This window comes from Corvus moneduloides, chromosome 8 (assembly GCF_009650955.1).
Source record: "Corvus moneduloides isolate bCorMon1 chromosome 8, bCorMon1.pri, whole genome shotgun sequence".
Lineage (NCBI taxonomy): Eukaryota > Metazoa > Chordata > Aves > Passeriformes > Corvidae > Corvus > Corvus moneduloides.
Genome location: NC_045483.1, coordinates 7,478,817 through 7,505,347, shown reverse-complemented (window position 1 = coordinate 7,505,347; position 26,531 = coordinate 7,478,817). Strand labels below are relative to the sequence as shown.

General features: G+C 34.9%; 1 protein-coding gene across 5 annotated transcripts in view; it reads left to right on the top strand.

Moving 5' to 3' along the window:
• ATRNL1 (attractin like 1) overlaps positions 1-26,531 on the top strand; it is a 442,356-nt gene that overhangs the window by 206,254 nt on the left and 209,571 nt on the right. For all 5 annotated transcript variants that reach the window (XR_004241537.1, XM_032116252.1, XM_032116251.1 and 2 more), the window contains exon 25: positions 14,223-14,284. Coding sequence is in view for 4 of the 5 variants with exons in the window: in XM_032116252.1 (XP_031972143.1) it covers positions 14,223-14,284 (62 nt within the window). In the remaining variant the exon portion in view is untranslated. The remainder of the gene's footprint in view (positions 1-14,222; positions 14,285-26,531) is intronic.

The following is a 26,531-nucleotide window of genomic DNA, read 5'->3' as shown; positions in this document are numbered from 1 at the left end:
TATGGTCTGTGTACATCAAACAGGCAGGATTCAAGATGTAGGAGAAATGTTGCAGATGTCATATTTAGCTGTTTTTACAACCGCTGTTTTTATATGCATTAAACACTGCCTTGAGAGCTTTGAGGAATTTTTAGTTTTGACCACTGACCTGTTTATAGTTTATTACCCTAAATTCTGACAGCTGGCTTACTTCCAGAATGTGTGAGAAATAATTTTTATAGCAGGTATTTTAGGATGAGGTCCATATCAACTTCTTTTTCCATTTTAGTTAGCTTTCAAAAACGTGTATTTAATTTTTTGAGTCCTAGAAAGGGATGGTTTGACATGATTTCCTGCTCTCAGATATAAATCAGGAGACTGTTTTATTACATAATAGTGTGGCTTGCATAAATGCACTCCATTTATGAAACCTCTTACGTATTTAGGGAAATTTCATAATATGCCATATTACTGTGAGTTTTTCTTCCCAGCTGGAACAACGGCCTTGGGCATGAAGCCACACAGTTGGGCAAAATAATGGCATCATTTTATAGCTTGATAATGGCACCGTTAGCACAAGATATTATCATATCACCTTTTTATGGATACTTATACTTTAAACCAAGCTCTGTTATATGACATAAGTGCAGCATTGGAACAGACTTCAAAAAATAAAGGTGCAATTTTTCTTTCAACAAGTTAAATATTGCAACATTTATGTAGCTATTATCTTTATTCTTTATAAAACAGTGAGCTTCTCCTTTGGATGTTTAATAGAAAAATATATATAAACCCAGCAATTTTGCATCTGAAATAGGTACTCAGGTGCAAGGTGTTCCTTGACCCATCAAGTGAGACTTTTACTCCCCAACAGATGGATGAGAGCTCTGCTCTTGGCCAAATTGATGCAGTTTCTCATTCTTCCAGTTTGATGGAGCTGCTGGTGCTTTGGAGATTATACGAAGTGCAGGTTCAAAAAGTTTATTTTGAGCGTTCCAGACCTCAGATTTTTAACTCTAGTCTCAGTTTGTAATTGTTGATCTGCTTACAGGCTGCAGCCTCATCTTTGAACTCAGGCTTTGCTCCTCATAGCACATGTCCAATTGCAATTAAAATGTGCAAGACCTACTCTCTCTGCCAGTCAGCTTTTTTATGACAGTCCAATCCACAGCAGTAAAGATTTCGGAGAGATTTTCTCTTCTTTAGTAGATCACTTTTGCCTATGGGTGAGCTACAAGTACTTTGACATGACTATACTCAGTAGGAAAAAAAATCTGAAACTGGGAATATCAGTTATCACTTTGGAAAACACATTAGGTTTTAAGTATTTTAAGGAGTGTATTGTGCAATTTTATTACAGTTTCTTCAAATAAAATTTACTATCTTCAAAGTTTGGATCCCAAACAATAGATGAATTTTTGCTTGAATACTTCATCTGGAAATTTGTCGGGCAGTTTGAGTTTAAAGTAGGAAACACATTTATGCTAAATTGTGTTGAAAGAATTATGGAAAATTATTAAGATTTTTAATTTTGATTTGAGATCTTCGATTGCCTTTCACTTTGACTGGAATTCTTACATTTCATACCCAACATCTTTAAGAGATGTTTGGATGGAATATTGGTATAATGCCTTCACCCAGGAAACAGATCAAAACCTATCAACCTTCAATAAAGAAGGAGTTGACCTGAAATTGCACTTGAGTTCTGGTATCTTTGATTCCTATCAGGCTTTTAAATTAAAGCACAACAAGTATTTGGTGACCTTGAAAAGTCACTAAAATCTATAGGTAGAATTTTAGTAGATAAGATGTAAAGGAAAATAAGGAGAATTTCTTCATTCCATGGGAAAAAGGCATCAGAAATATTTATGGTAGAGATTTGATTGAATATTGAGATGTTTTCATACTTGGCATTAAGATTTTTTGTCATGATAAAGAAACAGTTAATAAATAGTTAAAAATAAACAAGTTAAGAACATAAATACTATAACAGCAGTTTGTATTTTATTTAGTTCTGACTGAAAAGGTATACAAAGACTTTTTGGTAATATGTTCATTTAACTTCCATTTCAGGACACTTAAAATCTCTCATTTCATATGGTTGATTTTGGAAGGATATTAAGAAGATTTTAACAATTATATTTTTCTTTTTTTTTTTTTTTTAAAAAAAAGACCATTTGAAAACTTTAATAACTGTGGCATACTATTGTATTATCTCACTCAGTGGTTGAGGCTGGAAGGAAGCTCTGGAAGATGAAATTAATGGTATTGTCCAAAGATGGAGACATTGAGTAGATATCACTTCCCAGTGCAATCCTTCAGGCCAGTAATGAAAAGGCAGAGAAGTGCTCTTTACAAACTATGAACATTAGACTGGTGCTTCTGTAATCATGTGTTGCAGTAAATATATAGATTATATTACATCAAAGTATTTGTCATAATTACCAGGATCAGGGCATTTCAGGAACTTTTGGTGTAGCAAACTTTGAATGTCTGTCAGTCTCTGTCAAAATATCAGTTGGTAGCTTTTTTTTCTTGTGATATAAACAGACATTTGCAAGATGTATTTTATGCTTTAAAATAATAAAAAGCGTAATCCTCTTTGGCACAATACATGGAGAAGGTACAGTTTCACTTGAATTAGATAGTCTTTGTTGTTTCAAGTTGATGTTGATGTCTCTGCACATGCCAGCTCTGGAAAAATGGAGAGGAAATTAAATCTTTCAGGAATCCTTTTTCTGTCTTCTGTTACTGACACAGAGACCTAATAACTCATACTAACAACTGTGAGAAGGGAAATAATCATGCTCATTTGTGGAATCACAGAATGATTGGAGTTGGAAAGGACCATCTGGAGATTGTCTGACCCCTCAAAGCAGGGTCGGCTAGAGTAAGTTGTCCAGGGCTTTGTTTGAGTCAGGTTTTGAATATCTCCAGGGATCGAGAATCAATACCCAACCTGTCTGAGCAGCCTGCTCCAGTCTTCCACCATCCTTGCAGTAAAAAAATATTTCTTATTTTTAAATGGAATTTCCTGTATTTCAGTTTGAACGGATTTAGGTTCAAGTTTAAAAAGACAATAGGTACATAAACCTCTTTTAACTTAGTGTTTAAAAAAAAAAAATATTATTGAGAATGATTTGCATTGAAAGAGTTTTGCAGTATAGAACATCTCATTTATGGAAATCGCTTGTAACCTCTGAATATCGTCACATGGTTTCATTGTACTATTTCCCACCAGGCTAAGTCAAGATTTCAGTAAACAACATAAATCAGCATTAAGCCCTCTACAGATGCATAAAATAATTGCAAAAACCCCTCACTTGCAGCTAGAAGCCAATTAAGCATTTGTTCTCCAAAAGAATAAATATACAAATCTCTATTTTTTATATGTATGTTCTTGTCTCAGTGAAAACCATGAGTATGTTCTCATTTGGAAAAAAGGGTATTAGGTAAAATAGAGTGATCTGGGGAATTCTGTAATCATTGAAGAAAAAACCCAACCCTTCTTTTTGAGTGTAGTCAATACGTTTATTGGAAGACATTTTTCTGCTGTATTTTTGTCGCAGAAAATGTACTGAAAATCTTTCTTGGAATACTCTGAGGATATTTCTTACACATGGCTGTTGGCAAGATAGATACCTTTAAAATCTGTATGTGAGAAATTCACCCTGCAAGGAGTAGAGTATGATTTTAATTTCTAAACTTCACTTTTTCAACACCTTCCTGCACTTGAAACCAGATAGTCTGAATTGTCTTTTAAGGTATTTGTTCCTCTGTGCCCTGCTCATGCCCCTCTTAAAAAAGTCTGCTCAGGCTTCCAGAGTGAAATAATTGGAGTTTGTCAAATATGACGATTATGTGGGAAAATTTTTGGAAAAAGTTGCGTTTTTTTTTTTAACTTCTAAAACTTTCCAGAGAAATATTTCAGGATTAAACAAAGTTTTCACTTAATTTCTTTTTTTTTTTTTTTTAAGCAGAACCTTTTTCCATTTTTCAAATTTTAGGAAAGTAATTTTTCCTGCTAAAGCTTCTCAAAACTGTTTTATGTATTTTTTGGTCCAGCTCAGCTGATTTTCAAAAACTGGTAGCTATGGGAGAAAACAGTGGCCTCAAATTTCCTAGCTTTCTGCAGAAACCCCCATACTTTGTCTAAAACTAATGTGAATAATTGATTGTTTTATAAGTATTTTCTTCCATTTCCTTCTGTGGTAACATGGGCACTTGTGTGTGTGTCTTTCCCTCAGCTAGTACAGTTGAGGTCATCTCTGTTGTTCTCTTATTAAAAATCTTGTAGGTGCTGAGTTTTTAAAATCAAATTTTGAGCCCACATCTGTCCACACAGGACGTACAGAGCTACATTCTGTAGCTTTGATTTTTAGGAAACAAAGTTTTGTTAGAGGATTTCCTCTAGTTTACCATATTGCACTTTGAGAACGTTCCCCTAGTTAAGAGATTATTTTTCTGAGGCAGAGGAAGGCTGGAAGATACCTGATCTTTCCTAGACTTATTCTTCCAAATAAGTTTCTTACTTATTGCCTTACTCCTCTGCCATATACATACAGAACAGCACATGAGGTGTTTCAGAATTCCAAAGTCTGTGTAACAGAAACTGGATTTATCTTTCCGAATGTGGGTTTTTTGCATGTAGGATCTTTGCCCTGACTCATATACTTGTATTGTCAGAAGATGATATTCACTATTTTGAGATCAAATTTGGCTATGCAGACACCCTCTCTGATCCTACTCAAATGGAAAGAATCTCAATAGCTGAACAATAACCCCAAAAGCAGATCTTAATATTTCTGCCTTACAAAGTATTCAACATGAGGAAGGAAAAGGCACAACCTATGTCTTGACACAGTGCAGGCCAGCATCATAATTATATAGGGTTCTTGAAAAGTATTTTCCTTCTTCTCTCTGAAAGCATGAAGTGCTCTAGCTGCAAAAGTCTTTATTTTCTTTGAATTTTGATTTTGTTAAAAGTGTTCAACAGACAAATGGTCGCTTTTGATTTGCACAAGCCTAATTAAGCAAATAGAGCTTCTAGAAAATATACCGGGAAATCCAGTTTTTAAAAAGTGAGAATAAAAAGTACACTCAGTGCTGACAACTTTAAATATTTGTTTTCCTTTCAACAATGGGGCCTTTATGAATTAAAATAAATCTGAAGTTCCTTGCTGCTTGTCCATGAGCTCATTCTGAGCTTTGCAGGTAGCCTCCAGATCACAGTTCTAGGTGATGCATTTCATACATTAGACTCTCGTTTCTATATTTCAGTTATAAAACTTTGTTACAAATGCTGCAGTCTCATGGGAATGACTGTTGCCAGTTCCTATCAGTGTAGTCCAGCATGTCATTGCCAAAAAGTCAGCGTGGTCTTGTTGCCCCTGAGCAGGCCCTGCTCTTTGGTTTTACATCATTCTGAGTCTCCCTGAAACCCAGTTACTCATCCACCTTTCCCAACCTAAATTCTGCAAGTTGTTAAAAAAGGTTTCTGCTTACTGCCATTACACATCTCTCTGCACTTTTTACACATACTCTTCTGACTGTGACAGCATATCCTCAGTGATATATCAGTGATATATCAGTGTTACATCACCCTGACTCTGCAGAATGTACTACGAGGGTGACTGAAGTCTCAAGCTGACAGTTGTATCTGCTTTTTTTTTTTTCAAATTTATTACAGCTTGCACTATAATATGAGTTTCAAATGACAGATAAAAGTTAAATGAAAGAGAGTAAAATTAACATAACAAAATTGAATCACAATGTGTTCTGTTAATCCTCACAATTTAATTTTATTTTGTAAAAGTCTCAGTTGTCACTTTCTGCATTTTGATCACCTCTTCAAGGGAAAACATAAAACTCATTTTCTTACTTATATATTTTCTTTCTTGGTATGCTGGGTGTTTTTTAGGTTACTCAACCACTTCCCCTTTATTTGAAGGAATTGGTATTTTCACATTAGTGTGGTCTGTCATTCTTTCAGCAGAAAATTGTTTAGAATAGTCTTGCTCCTTGTATAGGTAAGTGGACATCATCCCTTACATACAAACCCCCACACTTTTTCTTCAATGGAATAAATGTACAATACAGAGAGCTTAAAAACTCTGTGTTTTTTCCTCATGCCTTTTGATGTTGACTCTTCTAAATTATATAGGTTATTATGTGTCCTCTTCACTCATCATGCACATGTAAACAACTCCCTTACCCTTCTTCACGTACTTTGGTTTTCTTTTCCAAGAGATGTGGATCTTCAGTAAAAGATTGAAATAATAATAAAACTGAAGAACATTTTCTCTGTAGAGTTTAATGAGATTTTGGTGTCTGTCATCATTTCACAATGATGAGCAAATAGATTCACTTGGGTACCCACAGTCTTGAAAACGCCTACCTGACTTCTCTTTTGGCTAGTCTTTCGCGAGAGGCAGGACTAAGCATTTCAATTTCTTGTTTTCGCATTCTGCCCTGAAATCCTGGTTTTTGTGAAGCCAAAAGGAAGTCAGTAGGTATTTACCACTGATAGTCATGTCATCGGCACTCACCTGTGAAGAACAAAGTGAGACTTTAAAAAGTTTTATGTGTGTTCTATCACAGTGCTGTTCACAGAATAAACAAAATTCAAGTATTTGTGCTGTGGATGGCTGCTGGAATGCAGACTCCTTCCTCTTTTCAGAAGTAATTGCATCAAGTATGCTCACACTGGCTTCTGCTCTCATTGTAGTGGTGCTATGTACATCAAGGAATTAGAGCCTCTGTCTTTCATGGCCGTATCAAAAAGTGAGGAGGAGAATAGGAAAATACATCAATGAATTTCTCTGCTGCCTGAGAATGCTGCTTTTTGGTTGTTTTAGACATTAGAGAGGGGAATCACCAAGCACCACGCGAAAGATCAGAAAGTGTAATTTCTACAAAGTGGTATTATACACATAAATCTTCTGAAAGACAGATACCTCTGGGATATCATAGGCCATAGACCGCTGTGTAATCCATTACCCATGCTGATATAAACCTTTGATTTGTGGTTTTAAACCTGAGGCTGAGTAACCTCATAAATATGCTAATCCACAGTAATCAAGAAAAGTGCCATTGCAAATACAAAATTTTTATTCCACAGCTCCAACAGCTTTATAGCATGCTCTACATTTATAACAATAAACTTTGGGAAATTACTCTCTTCATGTTTAAGAAAATGCTTTGCCCTTTTCTTGTCATCTCACAATGGGTTTTACATACATTATTTTGAATGGCATGATCTTTATGCAAAATTCAGGGCATGTTTTGCCTTTTCTAACCAAGTATTTGATTTCTAAAATGAACAAAACATTGCATAAATTTTAAAAATTCAGCTTTTGTAGCCTTATAAAAATTTTATTATCATTTTTCTTAGGCTGGAGACCAGCCAGTGGGTTAACTGGTAGATTGTCTAGCACAGGCAGCTCTACTGTAGATGTAAAAAAATAAAGACTTAAAGAAATTTGAAAAAAATCTCATCATTTTAGCAGCACATTGGCCGTCTCTGTTATATGTGTTTCTGCACATACACATAGGTATGAGTGTTAAATGCCAGACCACCATACTAAGTTCTATAGTCACTCAAATAGCTCAGCGTAAATTTATTTATTTATTTAGGAAATGTGAAAAGTACCTTCCATGCAGGACATTTTTCTGTTTATAAACTTCAGAATACACGGAGAAGTGGAATCTTCACCTTGGGAGATTCAGATTGAATGCTAGAAAAAATTTGTTGTGTTAGCAATAGCGCATTGAAACAAATTTTCCAGACTGGCCATGGAATGTTTGTTCCTGGAGGTTTCCAAAACTTAGCTGGGGAAAGGCACTGCTGGCCTGATATGGTGCTGACAGTAGCCTGGCTTAGAGTGAGAAGTTGAACAACCTCAGTTTGTGATGTTCCTCCTATCCCCATTTCTGTGATTTTGTGATAAGAGCACATTCCGCAACAGGTGCTACTTTCCTAATGAGAAACTCCTTAATTTATCAAGTCATAATAAGATGTCAGAAGAAGTGATAACAAGGAAGCTGAAACCTGGGGTTGGAAGGAAAATTCAATTCTAGCAAGTGACAAAAATGGCTTTTCCTTAATGTAGCTTGACAAACAAAACCATATCGTCATGCAATGCTTCTCATTGTGGTAGAATTTAATCATTCAACTCTGCCTGACAAATTCTCTCACTTCATTCCCTTCACTTCTGTATCTAATTTTTCTTCCTGTCCATTTAATCTAGGCAGGCTTTTAAACACCAGAGTTTTGAAAGATGTTGTCTAGAAATCTGCTGTTTAACACAGTTTGTAGGAGAACTCAATCCTGCGAAGATTTATGTCTAAAATAACTTTCCAGTATTATAGGTCTTTGTGTCAATTACTTTTAATCTTTTTTTTTATTTAATTTTGAAACATGTCATTTCTCTCTTATCTGTCTTTTAATTTTCTTCCATTCTTTCACTGACTTTAGTAGCCAATATTTCAATTTCTTAATAATGTCCATATGAATCGCTATGAAAATGCTTTGCATACTGAATAAAACTGTAAGTTAAATAACAGTTCCCTGTCCTAGATTTTCTCCTTGACTTCTTGGAGTTTATTAATGAAGGGTTTTCTGTGTGGTATATGTTTGTTCATATGTGTACACAAGCATAACATTGAATAAAGAAGGGGAATATGCATATTGAATTTAATTGAATAATGAAATTATTGGATTTAAAGTGCCTATTCAGTAGGAAAAAAGTTCAGCTGTTATAACTTTATTTAGGAATGTCTTTCATCTTACTTGAATACAAAACTAGATTGTCTTTCTGCCTCTCGTGACTCTGAATAATTGAAAAAATACCCTGTAATTACTACATTTTTTGAGAAATGAAGGAGTGGGTATTTGGATAATGTAGTGTGTGCCAGCATGAGAGACAAGGCTTCAGTGAGCAGAGATAACCTATGGAAGCTGTTGATCAAATCTTGATGTGAAGTCTGAATTTATTTGTTATCTTTCATTTTCTATTTATGTTATCAGTATGAAAGTTTTGTTATCACTAAATCTTATCATCTGGGAGGACTGTTTGTCAACATCAAACCGAATTCTCTACAGGCATTAACGCAGCAGAAGGAAGTAGGATTCTGCTAGCAGGCACTTAGCTCTGTATTGCTTCTCAGATCATTTAATCCCAACAACAAATACTTCTTTTGCCTATTTTATTGTTACAGTTTTACAGAAATACCCGGTGAGTGCTTACAAACCATGGGAGAAATTTATCTCACCTAACATTATTTATATTCTAAGTTTGACATTAGGTCTATAGTCTGAACTAATCACAGAATCCCTGTGTTGTTAGTGGAGAGAAATGGCAGCTCCACAGGGTAATCCCTTCCAAGTTATGAGAGTTCCACATCTATTTTAGAGTCACCCACCTATGAAATGCCTTCCTATCTCTGCTGATTATTATAAGCTATCTGACTAATTTAGACTAGGTTCACACATGAGACAAGATTTGACATATTCCACGTGGCAAAATTCAGATACATTTCAAACTTTATTTTTCAAGTTTTAGGAAACCCAGTACGTAAAATAAATGTGTGGCATTTTTAGCCTCCAAGAGTTTAATGTTTCCCTTATTTAGACAAATACAATTTGTTGGTAATCTTGTCCTTTCCTTACCATGTTCTCTTGGAATTTCTGTTTACCAAAGGAAAAGAAAATATATTTTGTGCTTTGCCTGTTAAATATTTCTATTGGGAAACTGACAGTTTCCTACCATCCATCTCTCACTTGTGCAGGTCAGTCTTCATAATTGAAGTCCAGTGTGAAAGAAGAGTGAGAACCATTTGTAACTCTCTCTAAAGATATCCCAATATATAATTGTACTTACAATTGCATTTATATTAAGAAAAAAAAAAAAAATCAGAGTATCTTATCTTTTCCTTTGTAACTGCTGATTATTCAGTAGTCATGTGTTTACTGAGTTTAAAGATATACCCAAAATTATTATCTAATACATAGTAATGTCTTTAAAATAGTTTATACTTGGGTCTCTGCTGTCATGTTTCTGCTGAGTAGATATCTAAACTTCACTTTGTACAACAACAAATAAATGTGAGAATTTATTATGTGTTTCAATTTTCTAGCATCCTCATTCCAAATTATCACAGTGTTCGATCTTTTACATTTTCCTTATAAAAAAGTTATACACAAAAATGTGGCCATCTACACAAATATATTCCTCAGCTGACTTTAATATTTTTTGTCTGAAGTTGCTTCAGTCAGAAAGTGTCCCTCAAGAAAGTGTGAAAGATGACGGACAACAAAATATGTCAGCCTTTATGTTCAGTCGGTATCCATTTCTTCTGATTCAGTACGTACCTAGTACCAGTGTGGGAGTGTATAATAGTTCTATCCAAGAAGAAATTAAATTATGGTTTTGATGATACTGAAGGAAGTAATAATTCTGCAGGGTTTAAGTCGGCATAATCAACACAGTCCAGGCAGTTTAGTTTGGGTTATGTCTGACCTTATTGCATTATGTTTCAGGGTTTAATAATTAGACCTTCTATCAGAGTTTTGCCATGTATTTATTTTAGTTTCTCTTATTTGTTCTTTCTTAATTTATTAACAATGGAAGATGGAAGAATTGCATTAACGGAAGTATTTGTTCATGGTTTGAAAGCCTGAGCAGATAGAAGTTTGCTTTAGTGGGTAATGTCGTGAAATGGAGCACAGATTATAATTGCTTTTTGTGTACATTATTTGAATATATGAAACATTTCATGGATTAGGTTACTGTTTACTGCAAATACGGAATTTTGATTTAGTGCCTAGTTTTCCCTTTCCTTTTCCTTTTGCACAATTGGTTTCGTTAGAATTGCAGAGATGGCTTCTTGACCCCTATATTTTTAAACTAAAACAGAAACTTCTGAGGGCAGACTTACTATTTCCATATGAAAGATGTCCCTGAGTTAGACTTTCAAGATTGTCTCATTTTTGTCGTGGAACAGATTTTGACCTATTGTTCTGTAGGACTCTATTACTGCTGCATGGGATAGTCAAGGTAAAGATGAACTGGAGAAATGGGAACAAATGAATCCAGCCCTGCAGACATTAACTTCTGAAGGCTGGAAAAATCTGTGTTCAAAAGGTGTTCCTCTTTCCACAGACCTATTCCATCCATCATTATTCAGTGTAAAGTGTATTTCCTACCTCATGTGTGTAACCAAAACACGAAAAAATTAAGAAGTACCATGAATTGAAACATTGATTGCAATGAATCCTTGTGTCAGTGCTCTCTGGCATATTCTGCTGCCTATCTGACTTTTGAATCCTTAATTGCTGTAAAATATTTGCCAGCAGTCACAATGCCTTTTCCTCCAATTAGGCCACGTATCCTTAAAAAAGTTTGTTAACTTGCTTTTTTAAAAACATACTTTCCAAAAACTTGAATGTGGCAGAGAAAAAAGATAGACATGTCTTCTGTTTGTTGGAACAATCGCCACAGTTCATTTATCACTCATCAGCCTTTTCTTGATATATCATTCTATCTCTTAAGACTGTGAGCTGGAAAATACAGAGATAGATAGATAGATAGATAGATAGATAGATAGATAAATGTAAACCCCACATTTGGGTTTGGAATCTTTTCATTCTCTCCAAGTTTTCTACATTCGATCTGTATATGTGTTACTTTGATCTGATGGAATACAACTGCAGTTCACAACAACAATAACAGTAATGATAATAATAACAATAACTCGTAGAGGTTATCGTTTGCTGTAAAAAATTATGTTCCACATGGCACTTGGTTTTATTCCATAGGAAATGATGGAAAGGATATTTATCTTCATCCTTATTTGTAAGAGAAGATAGAGATAATATTTGTGGGATCCACAAGCTTTTTAGATGTTTTGGGGAAACTGAAAACTACTAAGGTATGATACAAATTAACAAAGGAGATAATTTTCTCCAGTATCTTTAAGTCCAAAGTGAAAACCTGGGGTTGGATGAATTTTCCTTTTCTTGTCCCTTATCTGTATAGGCACAAGCAAAAGGACAATTACATTCATATCTATATTAAACCCCCATGGAAATATATCTTTTTAATTGTATTATGGTCCTTTGTATCAGTCCTAGGTTCATGACATTTGCTTGCTTCTTTGTGGTCTACTTTATAATTAAAATATGTATTCTTTTTGTTAATGTTCTGTGTTGAAATTAGTCTGAGATACATGATACTGTTCAGAATATACTGTAGTTCATCTTTTAAACAGTAACTCTAATGTAATTATTAGAAGATGTTTGATTAAAATTGGAAATTACTATTGGGATGAAACTTTATATCTAAATGTGTTTCTGCTTTAAAGTATGAGTACTTTCAGGAAAATCCCATACAACCAACCAAGCAAGTCTAACAGACAGATGTTCTTCCATAAATTTGGAAACATCTTCAGCAATAGAACACTGCACTTATCTTGAGTAGGTGGTTAGATTAGTAGAAGTTGGAAAATGTAGAATCCTTCCTTTTGTGTCCATTTTCCTGAGCTTGGGAATATGCAAATCATTTCTTTATTGATAATCAATGATATAACATCATTGAAATGTTGTAAATCTGTTTACTTCATATTTATTTTGTGTTGAAAAGGAGAAGCAGAGGCACTATAGTTTCTTAGAAAAGTTTGGGGTAAAACTTTCCTGGTATGATTTTGATCAGATTGAGGGGTTTGATTGCAGACTTTCGCTTGACTGGAGTTGTTTCTAGACTCAGAGAGGCTGTTAAAGAATTCTGACACCTTGAATGAAAATAATTGTACTAATGCAAAATCTAAATGCTTCTTCAACAAAGAGCATTTCAACAAATCACAAAAGGTGAACTCTATCAACACTGGCATGATTTTTTCTCCTTGTGCTGGTTCATCACCTAAAGTATGGTACTTGTAAAAAACATTCTGGAAACACCAGGAGTGAATTTGAATATTAAATAGTATTTGAAGTGAATCCAGACAGCATTAAAAAAAAAAAAAAAAAAGAGTTTGGAAAGCTTTTCATTTTTGTTCAAGGTATACTTAAACAATTGTTTTTGTTTGGGATGCACTTTATACTGGGCCAAAGAAGTCTTCTGGTCTTTTCGCAGACGTTATCTTCTAAGTAATTGGTCTATGTTTAGCTGTGTTGTGCTGGCACAAGGCACGGTAACACCATTATTACTGAAGTTTACATTATGGCTTTGCCCTAAAATAGAAAAAAAAGGAGAGAAAAAAAGTAAATTTTTGAGTATCATGAATTATCATTTCAAAAGTTCGCAATTCAGCTATGAAAGGGATTCAGAGTAATTTGGTGTAATTACTAGTCAAGATCAGATCTTGAATGCACAGAGATCTCTAAACCCAACAATTATTTGAAAAGACTGTAAATATAGTTAGATAAACATTTGGTACAATTCAAAGTAGAAGATTCTCTATATCTTCAGTTTGAAAATTATAAACTGAAAAACTGAGCAAGACAGGGACTTATGGATATTTGTAGATATAACATAACTATTAAGTACTGTTCTTAACATTAGCAAAAAGTACTTACAAAGATAATTATAGGCTTTATTGCATGCAAGTGTGAATGTCTGTATGTATATGCTGTCTTAGAGATAATTCTTAAATATTCACTAAAATTACAGCAAGGAGCTGAACTAATGCATGTTCTGGTGAGGCTGTAAAAATGTAGCCCAAAAGAGTATTTATTACTTTGTCTTTAAAGTAATTTGCTTTGAAACTGTTTTATTATGCACCAGATTTATCTTTTTTAAAATTAAATTAACATATGCATTAATTTTAATATTATACAATTAAAATATTTTAAATGTATTAATCTTGAGCACTATATGTTGTTTGTCTTCTCTAAAACCTTGTTTCAGTGTTGTTATTAAAATGGAAGATGGTGTTGGTGACTATAAACAAGACAATTCATAGCAATACAATTTCTTAATATATTTCGTATTCTTTTTATTGTTCATATTAAGAGGATATTTCTATTAACTTTACTTCAGTAAAAGTATTATATTCCATTGTTTGTATTTTGACACCAACAAGGATATGGGAATTAGCTGCGCGTCTCACTTTATCATAAATGCAGGTGTGTGCAGACTAGACTGATATTACACTTGAAAGTAATCATCCATGGAGCCATGAAGTCCTTGCCTAAAAAGAGCTGTTGAGTCTGAAAATGTTGTAATTTACTTCTATTTTATTTGCAGATTGCCTTCTCACAACACAATACTATCATGGATCTGGTGCAGTTCTTTGTCACCTTCTTCAGGTAAATTGCTTTTTTTGTCTTCTGACTGAAATCCTGATGACTCTTTACCATCAAGCCAGTATCTTAACCAGCTTCTGAATCTTGAGAAATGCCTGAGAGGAGGTCTTCAAACTGTGTTCCCTAATTTGCACCAGTGGAGGGTCGTGGCCAATTAAAGGCAGCTGCTGGAATCTTGCATTATATAATTGTGTATTTCATATTCCATGGTACAGTCTTCACACTTCATAAAGATTAGCTGGGTTTGTACCATGTATTACAGTGATTAAGAAAAGCCAGCTAAACTTAAGTAATTTATGTGTGTAATTTTTCTATAAACACTTTTATGGAATTATTTAAAATGATGGCTCTGTTCAATAGCTTGTTATTTTTAATGAAGCACACCACATCACTACTAATGCTTTCATGTGTTGGAACTTAGTTATGAAAGGCAGTAGGTGATGCCTGAGATTTTGTTGTGGCAGCAATGCAGGGATGGGCTTCATCTGCAAATGAACAAGTATTGTATAATCTGAACAAAACCCCACTGAAAGACTTCTTAAAAGTTCAGGTCTCTTATAAAACATCACAAACTTGAATATACACTGATTAATTACAGTGCTTTGAAATCTTGCTGTGAAGATATTTCCCAATAACTGTGAAATGCACACAAAATGTGAACAGTGGCAGACAGGTATGTCTTTGTGTATTTCTAGGATGGCCATGACTTTATTTCACAAGTTCACATTACGGCTTCTCTGTTGACATGAATTACTGTGCTCTGAGGAACTGTACCTAGAGAATCAGACTCTTAAATACTGTGAATGGACCAAATTCTGTTTATTGCCGTTGCCAAAAAGGGCACAGAAATGAGCAGAGCCTGAAGGCTTCTGTACCCAGGGCATTGGCTAATGGAGAGGAGTTTAGTAGGTGATATAAAATATCCCATTTCTCCTCATTCACCACAAACAGAGCAATAAAATGCTGATTGCCGAAGGTCAGTCTAGTGGTGGTTTGGGTGTTTGGTTTTTGAGCATTTTTTGTATTTTGGGGGTTTTTTTCTTCTTTTTTTCATGGGGAGACAGCAAGCTCTAAAAAATTATGATGCTTATGCAAACGTTTAGATTACAAACTGTATAGAAGAAAGCAGAGTCTGTCCAAGTACAACAGAACAGAGAGATCCTGTGACAAATAGCAGAGGTAAACTAAGAGCTGTTTTGTTGGTGCTCTGTGCCCTGATGCAGCCTTAGTAAATATGAACTATAGGCTCTGTGGTGGTGCAGCCATCTCTACGGATCCGTTGCATTATCTCTCCTGGCATGATGGTCTATCTCATGTGGCTTGTTCTGGATAAACGTGGACTCATCCTGATCCTGATACAAGAAGAGATCTGCCTGCCTGAACTGTAAGCTAATTGGAACCCGAGGCAGATGTAATCCTCTTTAAAGAGAGAAAGGTTGTAGGGAAGCTGGCAGTTATCCTCCCGCTGCCTTTGACTCAGTCCCAGCCTCATTATACAACAAGGCTTTCAGCTGGCACTCAGTTCAACAGGCCCTTGCAGCCATCTGCAGTGCAATGTTGATAACCCACCTTAGGAATCCAGTTGCAGAAGTATGTAAAGGAATCAGGAAATGCCCTGAGTAGTGCATTGGAGTGATCCAAGCCAAGGTGCAAACCTTAATTGCAGGGCACCCTGCAAAGACACAGGCAAATCCAGCTAAGGTCTGATGGTTATAATGAGAAAAAGTGTTTAACACAAAAATGTTTTAAAACCTTGGTGTAATGTTGTATGGCACTCTTCTACAACTGAATTGGTATTAAGGTGTCTGTAGAGACAGTTAGGATGTCAACAGTTTGTAGCCTAAAATAATCATTTTAATAAGGGTTTATTGTTTCTTATTTTGTGTGGGTTTAGTTTTGTTTGTTTGTGGGGTTTGGTTTTGTTTTCTTGGGAATGTGGTATGACTGTGACAAATCACAGTGGTAACAGTAATAACCCAGGTCATAAGTACTATGATTATTGATAAATAAAATAATTGTTTTAAAGACAATTTGAATGTGCTTGATAAAAAAACTTATTTCAACATGCTTTGATAAACATGCATTTGCATTTCTCCCATCCAGTATTATACTTCTCGTATTTCTGAGGATTTGGCATAATGCTGTTTACCTTGCCTGGCCAAAGCAGAAAATAGATCCATTTGACAATAACAGCTATTCAACAATCAGGCAAAAGTATAGTTTAAAACTGTTCCTTTATAGATTTTGTGTTCCAGACTGAAAGATAAAATGCACATTTTACTACTTGAATCAGAAACATCAAAACAGGCATTTTTAGAACTGTCCTGATGTATCAAGATAAATTGTTTAAAAAGTATTGTTCTGTAAGGACTTAATTTAAAACCATACATAATAAAGCACAACATCTGTGATTAGCTCGGCAATTAATGCTTGGCCTACCGATACTGATACTGTATATCCTAGAACAAAAAACTGAGATAAATAAAAGTTATATTGAAAAAAAATAAGCAGAATATTATTAAAACTGTAGTGATCCAGACCATGATGTGCATCATTAAAAACCCCCACCCTATTTAATTTCATTATTTTTCTACTGGAAGGTTTCATTGTAACTACAGCTTCAGTGACCTTTTCTCTAAGAGTAAAAATGCAATGTAAGAGTAGTAACAGATTCCAGACTGTCTTATAGAGTGTGGCATCTGTGTTGCTGTGCTCAGTGCCTTGAAGACTTTTAGCCATCACACAAATTGAGAAGTCTGGGACTTTTTTTTTTCCATATGCTTTGGAAAAGTAAGATCTCATTAGAAAATTTCACAGGCAGCAAATGTGAATGATCTTCTTACACTTGAAGAAATGCAATACCCATAGTTAAAAGAACTATTTTTCTCTATTACCTTGACCACTAAAACACTCAATATGCTAAAGTTGGGCACTTTTTTTGTTTCAAACTCTAAGTGATAAAGAAATTTTCAGTGTTTTCATGCAAATGTCTGTTTCATGTCTTACATCTATATATGGATTTAGCTGAGTAGGGCCAGGACATTTTAGACGTTTCATAAGGGTATATGAAGTAGCTTTAGTTTCTGAAAACATTATTTACTTCTTTAGATCACATCTAACATCCATTAAAATTGATTTTTCAATAATTGTTAGTTTTTATTATCTATGATTGGAGTAAATCCCAAATTGAGACTAAGAAACACTTGATTTCTATACCTGCTTTTAAATAAAATTATAACAGTATAACAGTTTATATATAACAGTACTCAAGCATTCCCAGATAATTATTCGTATTAAGAATCTGAAACATAATTCTGGTAAGAAATGTGGTTAAATCTAATAATCAAAAACCAGGCAGGCATGAAATTGGTGCAGATGACAAAGTTTAGCTGTTAATATTCTTGTGATAGGAAATGATAAGCAGCTGCTACTTTCAGAACTACGTTTTTAAAGCCTTTTTCAAATGCATGGTACCAACTACTAACTCATCAGGCACTTTCTCTGAGCTCCCAGAACTATTACTTCCCTTGCCTCTGGTACTTTGGGTGAAGATGACTGATTTAATAGAACATTTTAGTCACTTTTATAACATATCTCCATACTGTCAAAAATTACAGAATTTCCAATTTTTAATGAGTAGAGCCCTGTTAAATAATATGGACTCTGAAAGTTTGAAAATCCTTCTTTTGTGTGTGCTTTAAGAAATTCCAAGAAAAATTATGGTCATTTAGGATCAGGGGTACATTCTTTCTGTTAAATCTTCCTGTGAGCAGTATAAATGAGAGTAAACAATGTTCAAAATACACCCAGTGTTTATTGCAGAAAGAGGGGATGGCTATTTTCGTAAAGATGAGCATGAGCTACAACAGGAATTGCAGCAGATGCTGAAGAACCAGCTTTATTAACTCCATACGTAGGACTGTGTGCCGAAATCCCTGAGCAGTCCCTTCAGTTGTGTTCCTTGCAGTGGGAGGGGATGGCTGCATTTCAGCAGGTTGTGTTTGAGCTCCTGACAGCTGCAGTGCTTGAATCTGCTGCTCTGGGTGTAAATTTGCAATGAGAAAATTCCTTGTCTTTACCAGCATCCTTTGGTCTGTAGCCCTGCCTTCATGTTTCTGTTAAAAAGAAGGATAATAACTTAATTCTAGATTTTGGCATGCTTATCTTTATGAGATCGAATATTGGTCTCCATAAGAAAGACAAAACGCAGTGTGTCGGGATCACGGCCACCATGGCTGGGATCTCAGAAAATGCAGAAGTGTTATAAATCTAAATTAGAATATTTTATGGTAACATGAAAATGAAGTTATCATAGGAAAATGGATTTTACATTTGGGGCTAAAGTAAAATTGATTTTTTTCTTAGTGATGCATTAAACAGTTTTCACCTCACTTAGAAGCACAGAGTTGTTTGACTTCCATTGGGAAAAGCACGTCTGTACTGTGGTGGGCAATTTGAGTTGAGTTTCCTTTCTTTAAATGTTTGGTTTGAATTGTTGAATGTAGTTTTGTGTCTTCTCTCTGAATCACACAGAAAATTTGTCATCACTGTAGGGTTATTTGATATGTTTGTATTTCCTGAGAAGGCAGCCCCTTGTTCTCAGCCTGCAGGCAAAGGAGATTCCCCGGTACTGCTGGATCAGCTGCTCTTCAAAACAACGGATGAGTCACTTAATCTGTCAGTGAACAGAACTGTTTTCCATTATTTTCTTCTTTTTCATCTTTCTATTTGTCCTTTGAGTCATTTGGAAGTGTGTGTGAGGGCACTAGTGCTTGCCATATTTTGATTTCAACAGATGCCATTCCTCAAAATACAAAATATCTGCTCAGATATCTGAAGATGGCCTATGTGTCTGCTTGGTGTAAAACAGATGTGGGTTTTTTCCTTCCTTAAAGTCAGTGCATTTAAAATTTGTAATTCTCACTTCCTTTACTTATAAATACTGTGAGAGGTGTTCATTGTGCCTCCTGAAGCTCAGGCATGTTCTGCTTTCGGGGGTGTGTCTTTCTACAGCTGCACTGGATTTTGTATCCTAAGAAGCATCACAGATAATTCATACGGTTTTATGTTTTGATTCTCCACATTTTGTATTCTATTTTCTTAAATCCAGTTAGTCAGTTGTTTTCTTCGACTTCAACAACATTGGTGCTCACAGCTATTTTTCTTCTAGACTGCTTAATCCTGGTCACTTTTTTTTGAAACTCCAGTCCACTGTACTTTAAACTAGAACAGGTTTTCATCTATGATAAATGGGCTTGAAATTCTGCTTTTGTCATTTTAATTCCAAACAGAAGGAATTTAGTCATCTTATGATATGTACCCATTGCAAAGATAACTCAGGAGTTTGTTCCCAGATGTAAGGAATATGGTGAAGTGGGGTGAAAGCTGATGAAGGAAAATAATAACAAAAAATAAAGGAAGTAAAAAATATTAGTGTTTTCCTTCAGACAGCAGTGTCATTGTCCATTACAGCGAGTGACAAGCAGCTTTGTCAAGCCCCGTGCCTGCCTGTCTCTGCAGGCATGGTCGGTGTGATGGGCTGGGCACTGAGTGACAGCCAAGAAATGAGCAATATCTTCATGGCAGGGCAGAAATATTCTGGGTCCCTGTGCTCAGCTGTAATAAATCACAGAAAGAGAGAAAAGACAATGCTAGACAGTGTGCTATGCTGTGAATTTCGTATGTCCGAAATTGTTAAATCTGATTATTCCTTTTTAGAAGAGACATCTGAATTCAAAGGAATTCATCCAATAAACTTTCTGTACTGGAATATTAATGCAAATATTCCAGTGAAATTCAAAGGAATTCATCCAATAAACTTTCTGTACTGGAATATTAATGCAAATATTCTAGTGAAATTTCCTGGTACCAAATGAAGCATTTAGTGTGGGAGGGTTTGTGGTCTTTTTTAATTTATCTGTTGGCATCCAATGTAGGGATGGCTACTTTTGCCAGTAAGAAGCAAAATGTTGGAGATTCTACTGTGGTCTCCAAAAGCCACACCACAAATTACACAGTAAAAAGAAGTTATATAATCTATTTAAATTTTTTAATCTGGATTTAAGCTTCATGTGTGGTCTGATTATGTTCCATATTATAGTTGGTTTTCTATGTTTCCAGTAACTTTTTGTGATATTTTAGGAAAACACTTAGTACTTTCAAAATTATATTCCTTTCCTAATATATTTTCAGTCTTTTTCAGTTGGAATTCTAGCATCAGGTTGAGAGGAATCAGGGGCTTTGTATTCTTCATCCAATACAATTACAGAATTTTTAGGGTTCTTCTTGAATGATGCTTCTTTGGCCTGGAAATCTAAAAATCCTTAGTCTGTCTTCAGGAAAATTTAATTTTAACAGGGCTTTTAATAAGAAAAATTAAGACTTTTTCACACCTACTCCTTAGAAGGTATTTGCCTCTTTGGAAAAAGTGTTAGAAATGTTACAGATTGAAGGAAAAGGTTTTTTAACAATGTGTTAAATTTCTTCATTCTATTTCAGTCTATCATGCTAAACAATGCTGACATGGTATGGTGGCTTTCTAAAACATATTTAAACATATTTATGTTTCTGTGATGTAATTATGAAGAATAACAGCTGCACAAGAGAGCAGTGAAAAATAAGAATGAGGGGAAAACATGAAAATAATATTCTTGAAATAATGCAAATCTTTTGGTTTGGAAGGCTGCTGAAATTTGACATTGGTGACAAATCTTCTTCCCAAAATTCACTAACTGGAAGTAATTTGAATAAATGAATCTTTTCCTCCTTCCTCTTAATTTTAAATTCTAAATTAGCATGAATCAGGAAAAACATTGCAAAAAAGCAAAACGAAAGCACAACCATCTTGTAGTAGAAACAATATATTAAATTTCTAATTATTCTGGATTGCTACTGCAGAAAATATTAAATTCTGTACTTCATAATTTGTCCAAAATTTCAATGGACATAAATTGTAACATCACTTATTGAGAGGAATATAGAGTAACTCACCCATGAAGGCCAAACCCATAAAATTATATGAAATACAAAAGTCTTTTCCATGACTAAAAGAAACATAATCACACTTCATGGGTGTGATGTTCTATTTATTCTGTGGAGTTTAATTCCAGTTTTCATGAGATTACATCGCTTTGATTGTAAATCTTTTTTATTTGTCGCCTCAAAGAGGTGAAAGGAAGAACTATGGAGGGTTAAAGTTCACATCTAGAGCTTTATTGTGTAATATATTTCAGAGTCCTTTTACATGGTTCACTTTAGTCTCATATTAGATTGGCAGATTAAGTGGGAATGTTGGTCTTCTCAATAGCATCTTGGTGTACACTGCATCCATTTTCCCTTTTTATTTGTATATAAAGGCTGTTTGTATAATTGATCATTCATTCATAGTTTTCTATAGCAGCTTGTTTTGTATTTAATATAAAACCACAGCTTTGTGGATATATGCATGAATTATGTATGTAGGAAAATAGAAATCTAAAAAATGTATGTGTGCTTTTTTAGAGTTACTTTTTAATAATTATTTTATTGAATGGAGTTATTTAACATTCTCCTCCATCCTCGATAACATTCTGGCACATGTACGTAATGAAAAAAATACCAATACCATTTTCATAATAATTTTCTTGCTATTTACAAATTCCCTGTTCAAACCTTTCTTTCTTCTTTGCTTTCAAGAAGATTTTTGATGTTTCATTGCACAGGAAAGACCAATAAACCCAAGCTTTGCAGAGGCAGTTGTCAGAGATGATTTTAAACCATTATAGGAGTTTATGCCTTGGGAGAGGAAGGATTAAGTTGGCTTTCTGTATTTGATATATATTAATAAATTATTTAGCACAAAAATAGTAGATATTCTGACTAATAAACTAATGCATATTATATTTATATTTCATTGCTACTGCTTACTTTAAAATGTAATTTATATAAAATGCAGTTGACACCATTGATACTTCAATCTCCCTGTTTTCCATTACGCATTCAGAACTTAAATTGTGAAGCTTTATTAATACCATTATTGAAATTTTAGTTTATCATTCTACTTATTTTGCTCTTCTTCCTCAAAAAAATTATTTTCATGGCATTTCTAATAGTAACTTTAAATGTGCAGCTCTGGAGACTTACAGCATCCTTTTGGCAGTATCATGGTTTTAACCATGCCAAGGTAAAACAAATCTAATGTGGATATTCTTTTCCATGCATTCTTACCAAATACAGTGTTGTGCTGGGAAGGACCAGATTAGAAGGTGGATATATATATTTCTTTTTAACTGTTAATCTGTTTTGTATAACTTTGGTAGTTGTGGACATGTGAGAAGAGAATTTTAAGGGCAGTTATGTGACTTTCATGAGACACTTTATGCAAGAGTTATTTGTGGGAATATATGGATTTTCAGGACTGCATCAAAAAATAACGTTTTAATCAGTCATCTGGATAAGAAGAATTATCCGTGTAATTAGTTTCAAATGAACTTGAAACTCGTTGCTTAACTTGTGTAAATTCCATTTGAGACACAAATAAATACAAATTTGCATTTAAATGATTTTTGGTAGTACTTGGAGTTTTAAATGCCATCATAGATACTTTACCTCATATTCAGGCATTTTTTCACTTTGCAGTTTGGAAAGCAAGAACTGAGTAACTGAACCCTCTGTGTGGCTTTTGGATTCCTTTAATTCAGAAAGCAACTGTGGGGGAAAAGAATGGACTATAGATCTAGGCTGATGGAAGAAGCCCTGTCATCTTTAAGGCTCTGTAGGAATGATATTTTGTAGCTGAGGAGGGAATGATTGCAGCTCTTGGCTAATGAGTTCCAGAAAATGGAGTGTGGGAGCCAGTGCATGGAGCTGCTGGTGCTGGCAGTACTCTCATGACAAGCAGGAATAGGAAAAGGACATTCCTGAATCACCTGGATGGTAATGCTGGCTTTGTTGGCAATGCCTTTCATTGGCTGTGCCAGCCAGAGCTCCCCCTGAGCAGGAATTCAGCACTAGTGGCTGAAATGGCTTGGCTCCACTGCCAAGTTTCATTTCCCTGACCCCACACATTGCCTTACCATGAACTGGAAGTTGCATATCCTACGTCCTTGCTAGCCAAGACTACTTTTCCCTAAGTCTTTACATATTTTAATTTGGAATTGAAACACTTCATTCCCAGAATCTTTCTGAATTGCTAATCACTGAAGTAGTCCTACTTATAAAGATGTTTATAAAACTTTGTGATTCATAGCAATTTAATTAATCATTAAAAAAATTTAAAAAATTACTCTGCTGTCATACATATCAGACTTCTAATATTATGTTTACAATGCTTTGTGCTTCAGATAAGCCTGTGGAAATCTTTGGTGCTGCTTGTCATGTGTATGCCAGTTAACACAAGGATGGCTGAACCCAGCACATCATAATCATAAACACAATGTTCTTATCAACTGCAATGAGAGAAATCAATTGCTGTGACAATAATTGCTATTTGAAGTCATGATGTTAGAAAAATAATTGTTCAATTATTTTTATTTTAGAATTGTGCTTGCTTTATAAAATACCAATTAAAATGTGCTCTATTTGCCAATAAAAAGATAGTAAATAATGTGTTTGGAAAGCAGTTCTTAGAAAAATAGTTAATGTGATCTGTTAGGAAACTTTTGCGGTACTAACTTGAAAACATTAACTTAGGTATGAGAATTGTTTTCTTTACATATTTCCACATTAAAAACTTTTCTTGTCATCAGTTTGTTTTACTGAATATGTTAAGTTGTTGTTCATGTTAGTACTATAGTTAGTGTGAAGGAGAAACAACAGAGTGTGGGGTCACTGTTCAGACTGCTAATTAGGGAACTGTACATTTTTGTGCTCTTGTCAAAGAAAGATCAACAGGCAGGAGGTTTGTGAATACAGAGGGATATTTAATTACTGTCTCAGCACAGCAAGACTCAAATAATTTTTGCAATAATTGCCTTGATGGCCCAACTGTTATGTTCAAAAAAAGACTTGGGAGGAGCTTTTAATATATGTGGGCAGTAAGCAAATCTGCTATGCCCCTAACAAACTTTGTGAAAGGAACTTTAGGTGCTTGTGTCTCTGTTGGTGAGCGGTGTGAGCAAACAGATCATCTGTCAGGAAAAATAGTGCTGAGGACCTGACATCCACACTGAATGCATTTTTTTTGTCTTTGAGCTAGTTCTAGTTTACTTCCATGGACTGACAGCCCCTTTGGGTCTGCAGTGCACATTGCACATCTTCTAACTGAGCTTCAGGGCTGGTCCACAGGGGCACTCGGGGTTGGTTCAAAAGCCCACTCCAGATCCACACTTGGCCAGCAATGCAGGAATTCCCCTTGGAACGCAAGGATGGGTCTGTCACATGTGTTGGAGCATGGGGCCAGTATGATGGCAGTTGGTAGGACAGTCTTGGCACGCTGTGCTGGCCCAGCTGTGCTGCTCCTGGGGTGGGCTCAGCCAGGGATGCTGCCCTGTGCTCAGCTGGGGGGTGCTGCTGTACCTTGTCCTGTAAGAAGAGTAAATGTGATGGGTGCTCAAAGCAGAATCTCACATAATTTTTCATTTTAATAGAATTAAAAGTATACTAGATATAAGCTAAAGTTTTGGAAAAGTGCTTGCTTTCATCCGTTTGTGGAAATTTATTTTTAATTGTGCAAATTACTCTCTTAAGTAAAATCATAGAAACAACAATTATTCATGCATGGATGTTTACATACATTTTTTCTTTATATTTTAATTTCTGTTTGTATGTTAAATAATCAGAGAATGGGAAAAGAAATAACAAAGGATGGCACATTTTGTTTTGTTCTGTTTACCTTCCATTTACAGTATTGGTTCTTAAAATATTTATGCTTAGTTCATGAAACAGTTCCTTTTACATCCCTGCAAAAATAAGTAAATTCTTTCACTTTAACAAAAGTATTACTTTGATACAATATGTAATTTATAGGCATTAATATGTAATGAAAAAAAGGAATTCTCTAGCATACTTATAATGCATTCATAGAGCTTAAGGCATAAATGTGTCATTAATTCATCTAGTCTAAACATGCTGATCATTACATTTCACAGATTTTCCCCTCTATTTGTCCATGTAATTTAAGTTTCTTTAAAGATATCTTCAGATTTTATTTCATTTTGCCCATACCAAGCAACAACATATCCACTAATTCCCCTAACAGTTTTCAGTTTGATGCCTAAAGAAACACGGAGAAACTCATTTGTGAGTTACGAAAAACACTTTCATTTCCTCAGCCAGGTCTGCATTAAATATGCCTGAATGGGACCTCTTTAAGTTAAAAATTTGCTCTGTGGCTTGCAAAAAATAGTTATGCAGGCAGTAATTATTCCTTGCAATTTTCCTTCTCTTTGTTCTATGAAGTCAGTATTTCTGTTCTCACACTACCCAGAGCTCTTCTGGAGAGAGCATCTGCTAGGCCCAGACCTCCCTGCTAGGCCCTGGTGTTCTCTTGCAGCCTTTCCTTGGCCACTTTCCTGTGCTGTGTTGGACACAAACTGTATTCAAGACTTCTTCCTCTGCAGTTCATCCATTCTCTAATTGTATATGTGTCCAAAATCATGCTAAGACAATAACTTCCAATCAGCCTGTAACACATGCACTGGTGATGGATTGCTCATTTTCAAGCATGCTTTTATAGTGTTTCCTCCTGTTCTGTTTCACATGGTTTGAAGAGAAAACTGGGCAAAGTTATATCCTTATCTTATGGCACTTCATTTCTTTGTTCTGGAGACCACAAAATCTTGATAATGCTTGCGCTGCTGTGGTTTTAAGAGTGTCTTAGCATAGCATTTGTCTTATTGGGAAGATTTACATCAATAAGTGCAAAAAGTCATTCACTCTCTCCTCTGGGTCAGCATTTCATAACTCATGTGCATTTCAAAGGCATCTATCCAAAAATATCTTTATTTGGATGTCACTCAGAGTCTCAACTAGAGAGTCAGAGATGGTGGATTTAATCTATGATCATGTGGATTAACTGTAGGCAAGTTGCCACTTGATCTTTTCCAAAAGTGAAATGATTAATTTGTAAAATCACTGTCAGCAAGAGAGTCTCTCCAAATTTCGAATACTTTGTATGATTTTTCTCTGCATTCTCTCTGTGTTTTCCAATCTCCTTTATGAAAATGAAAATGCCAGAGCTTTAAGAACAAATCTGATAGTACCTGTTCTGGAAATACCTTGTAGAGCGATAAACTCATCTTCCTACTGTGCACCTTAGTATTTAAGGTTGTTT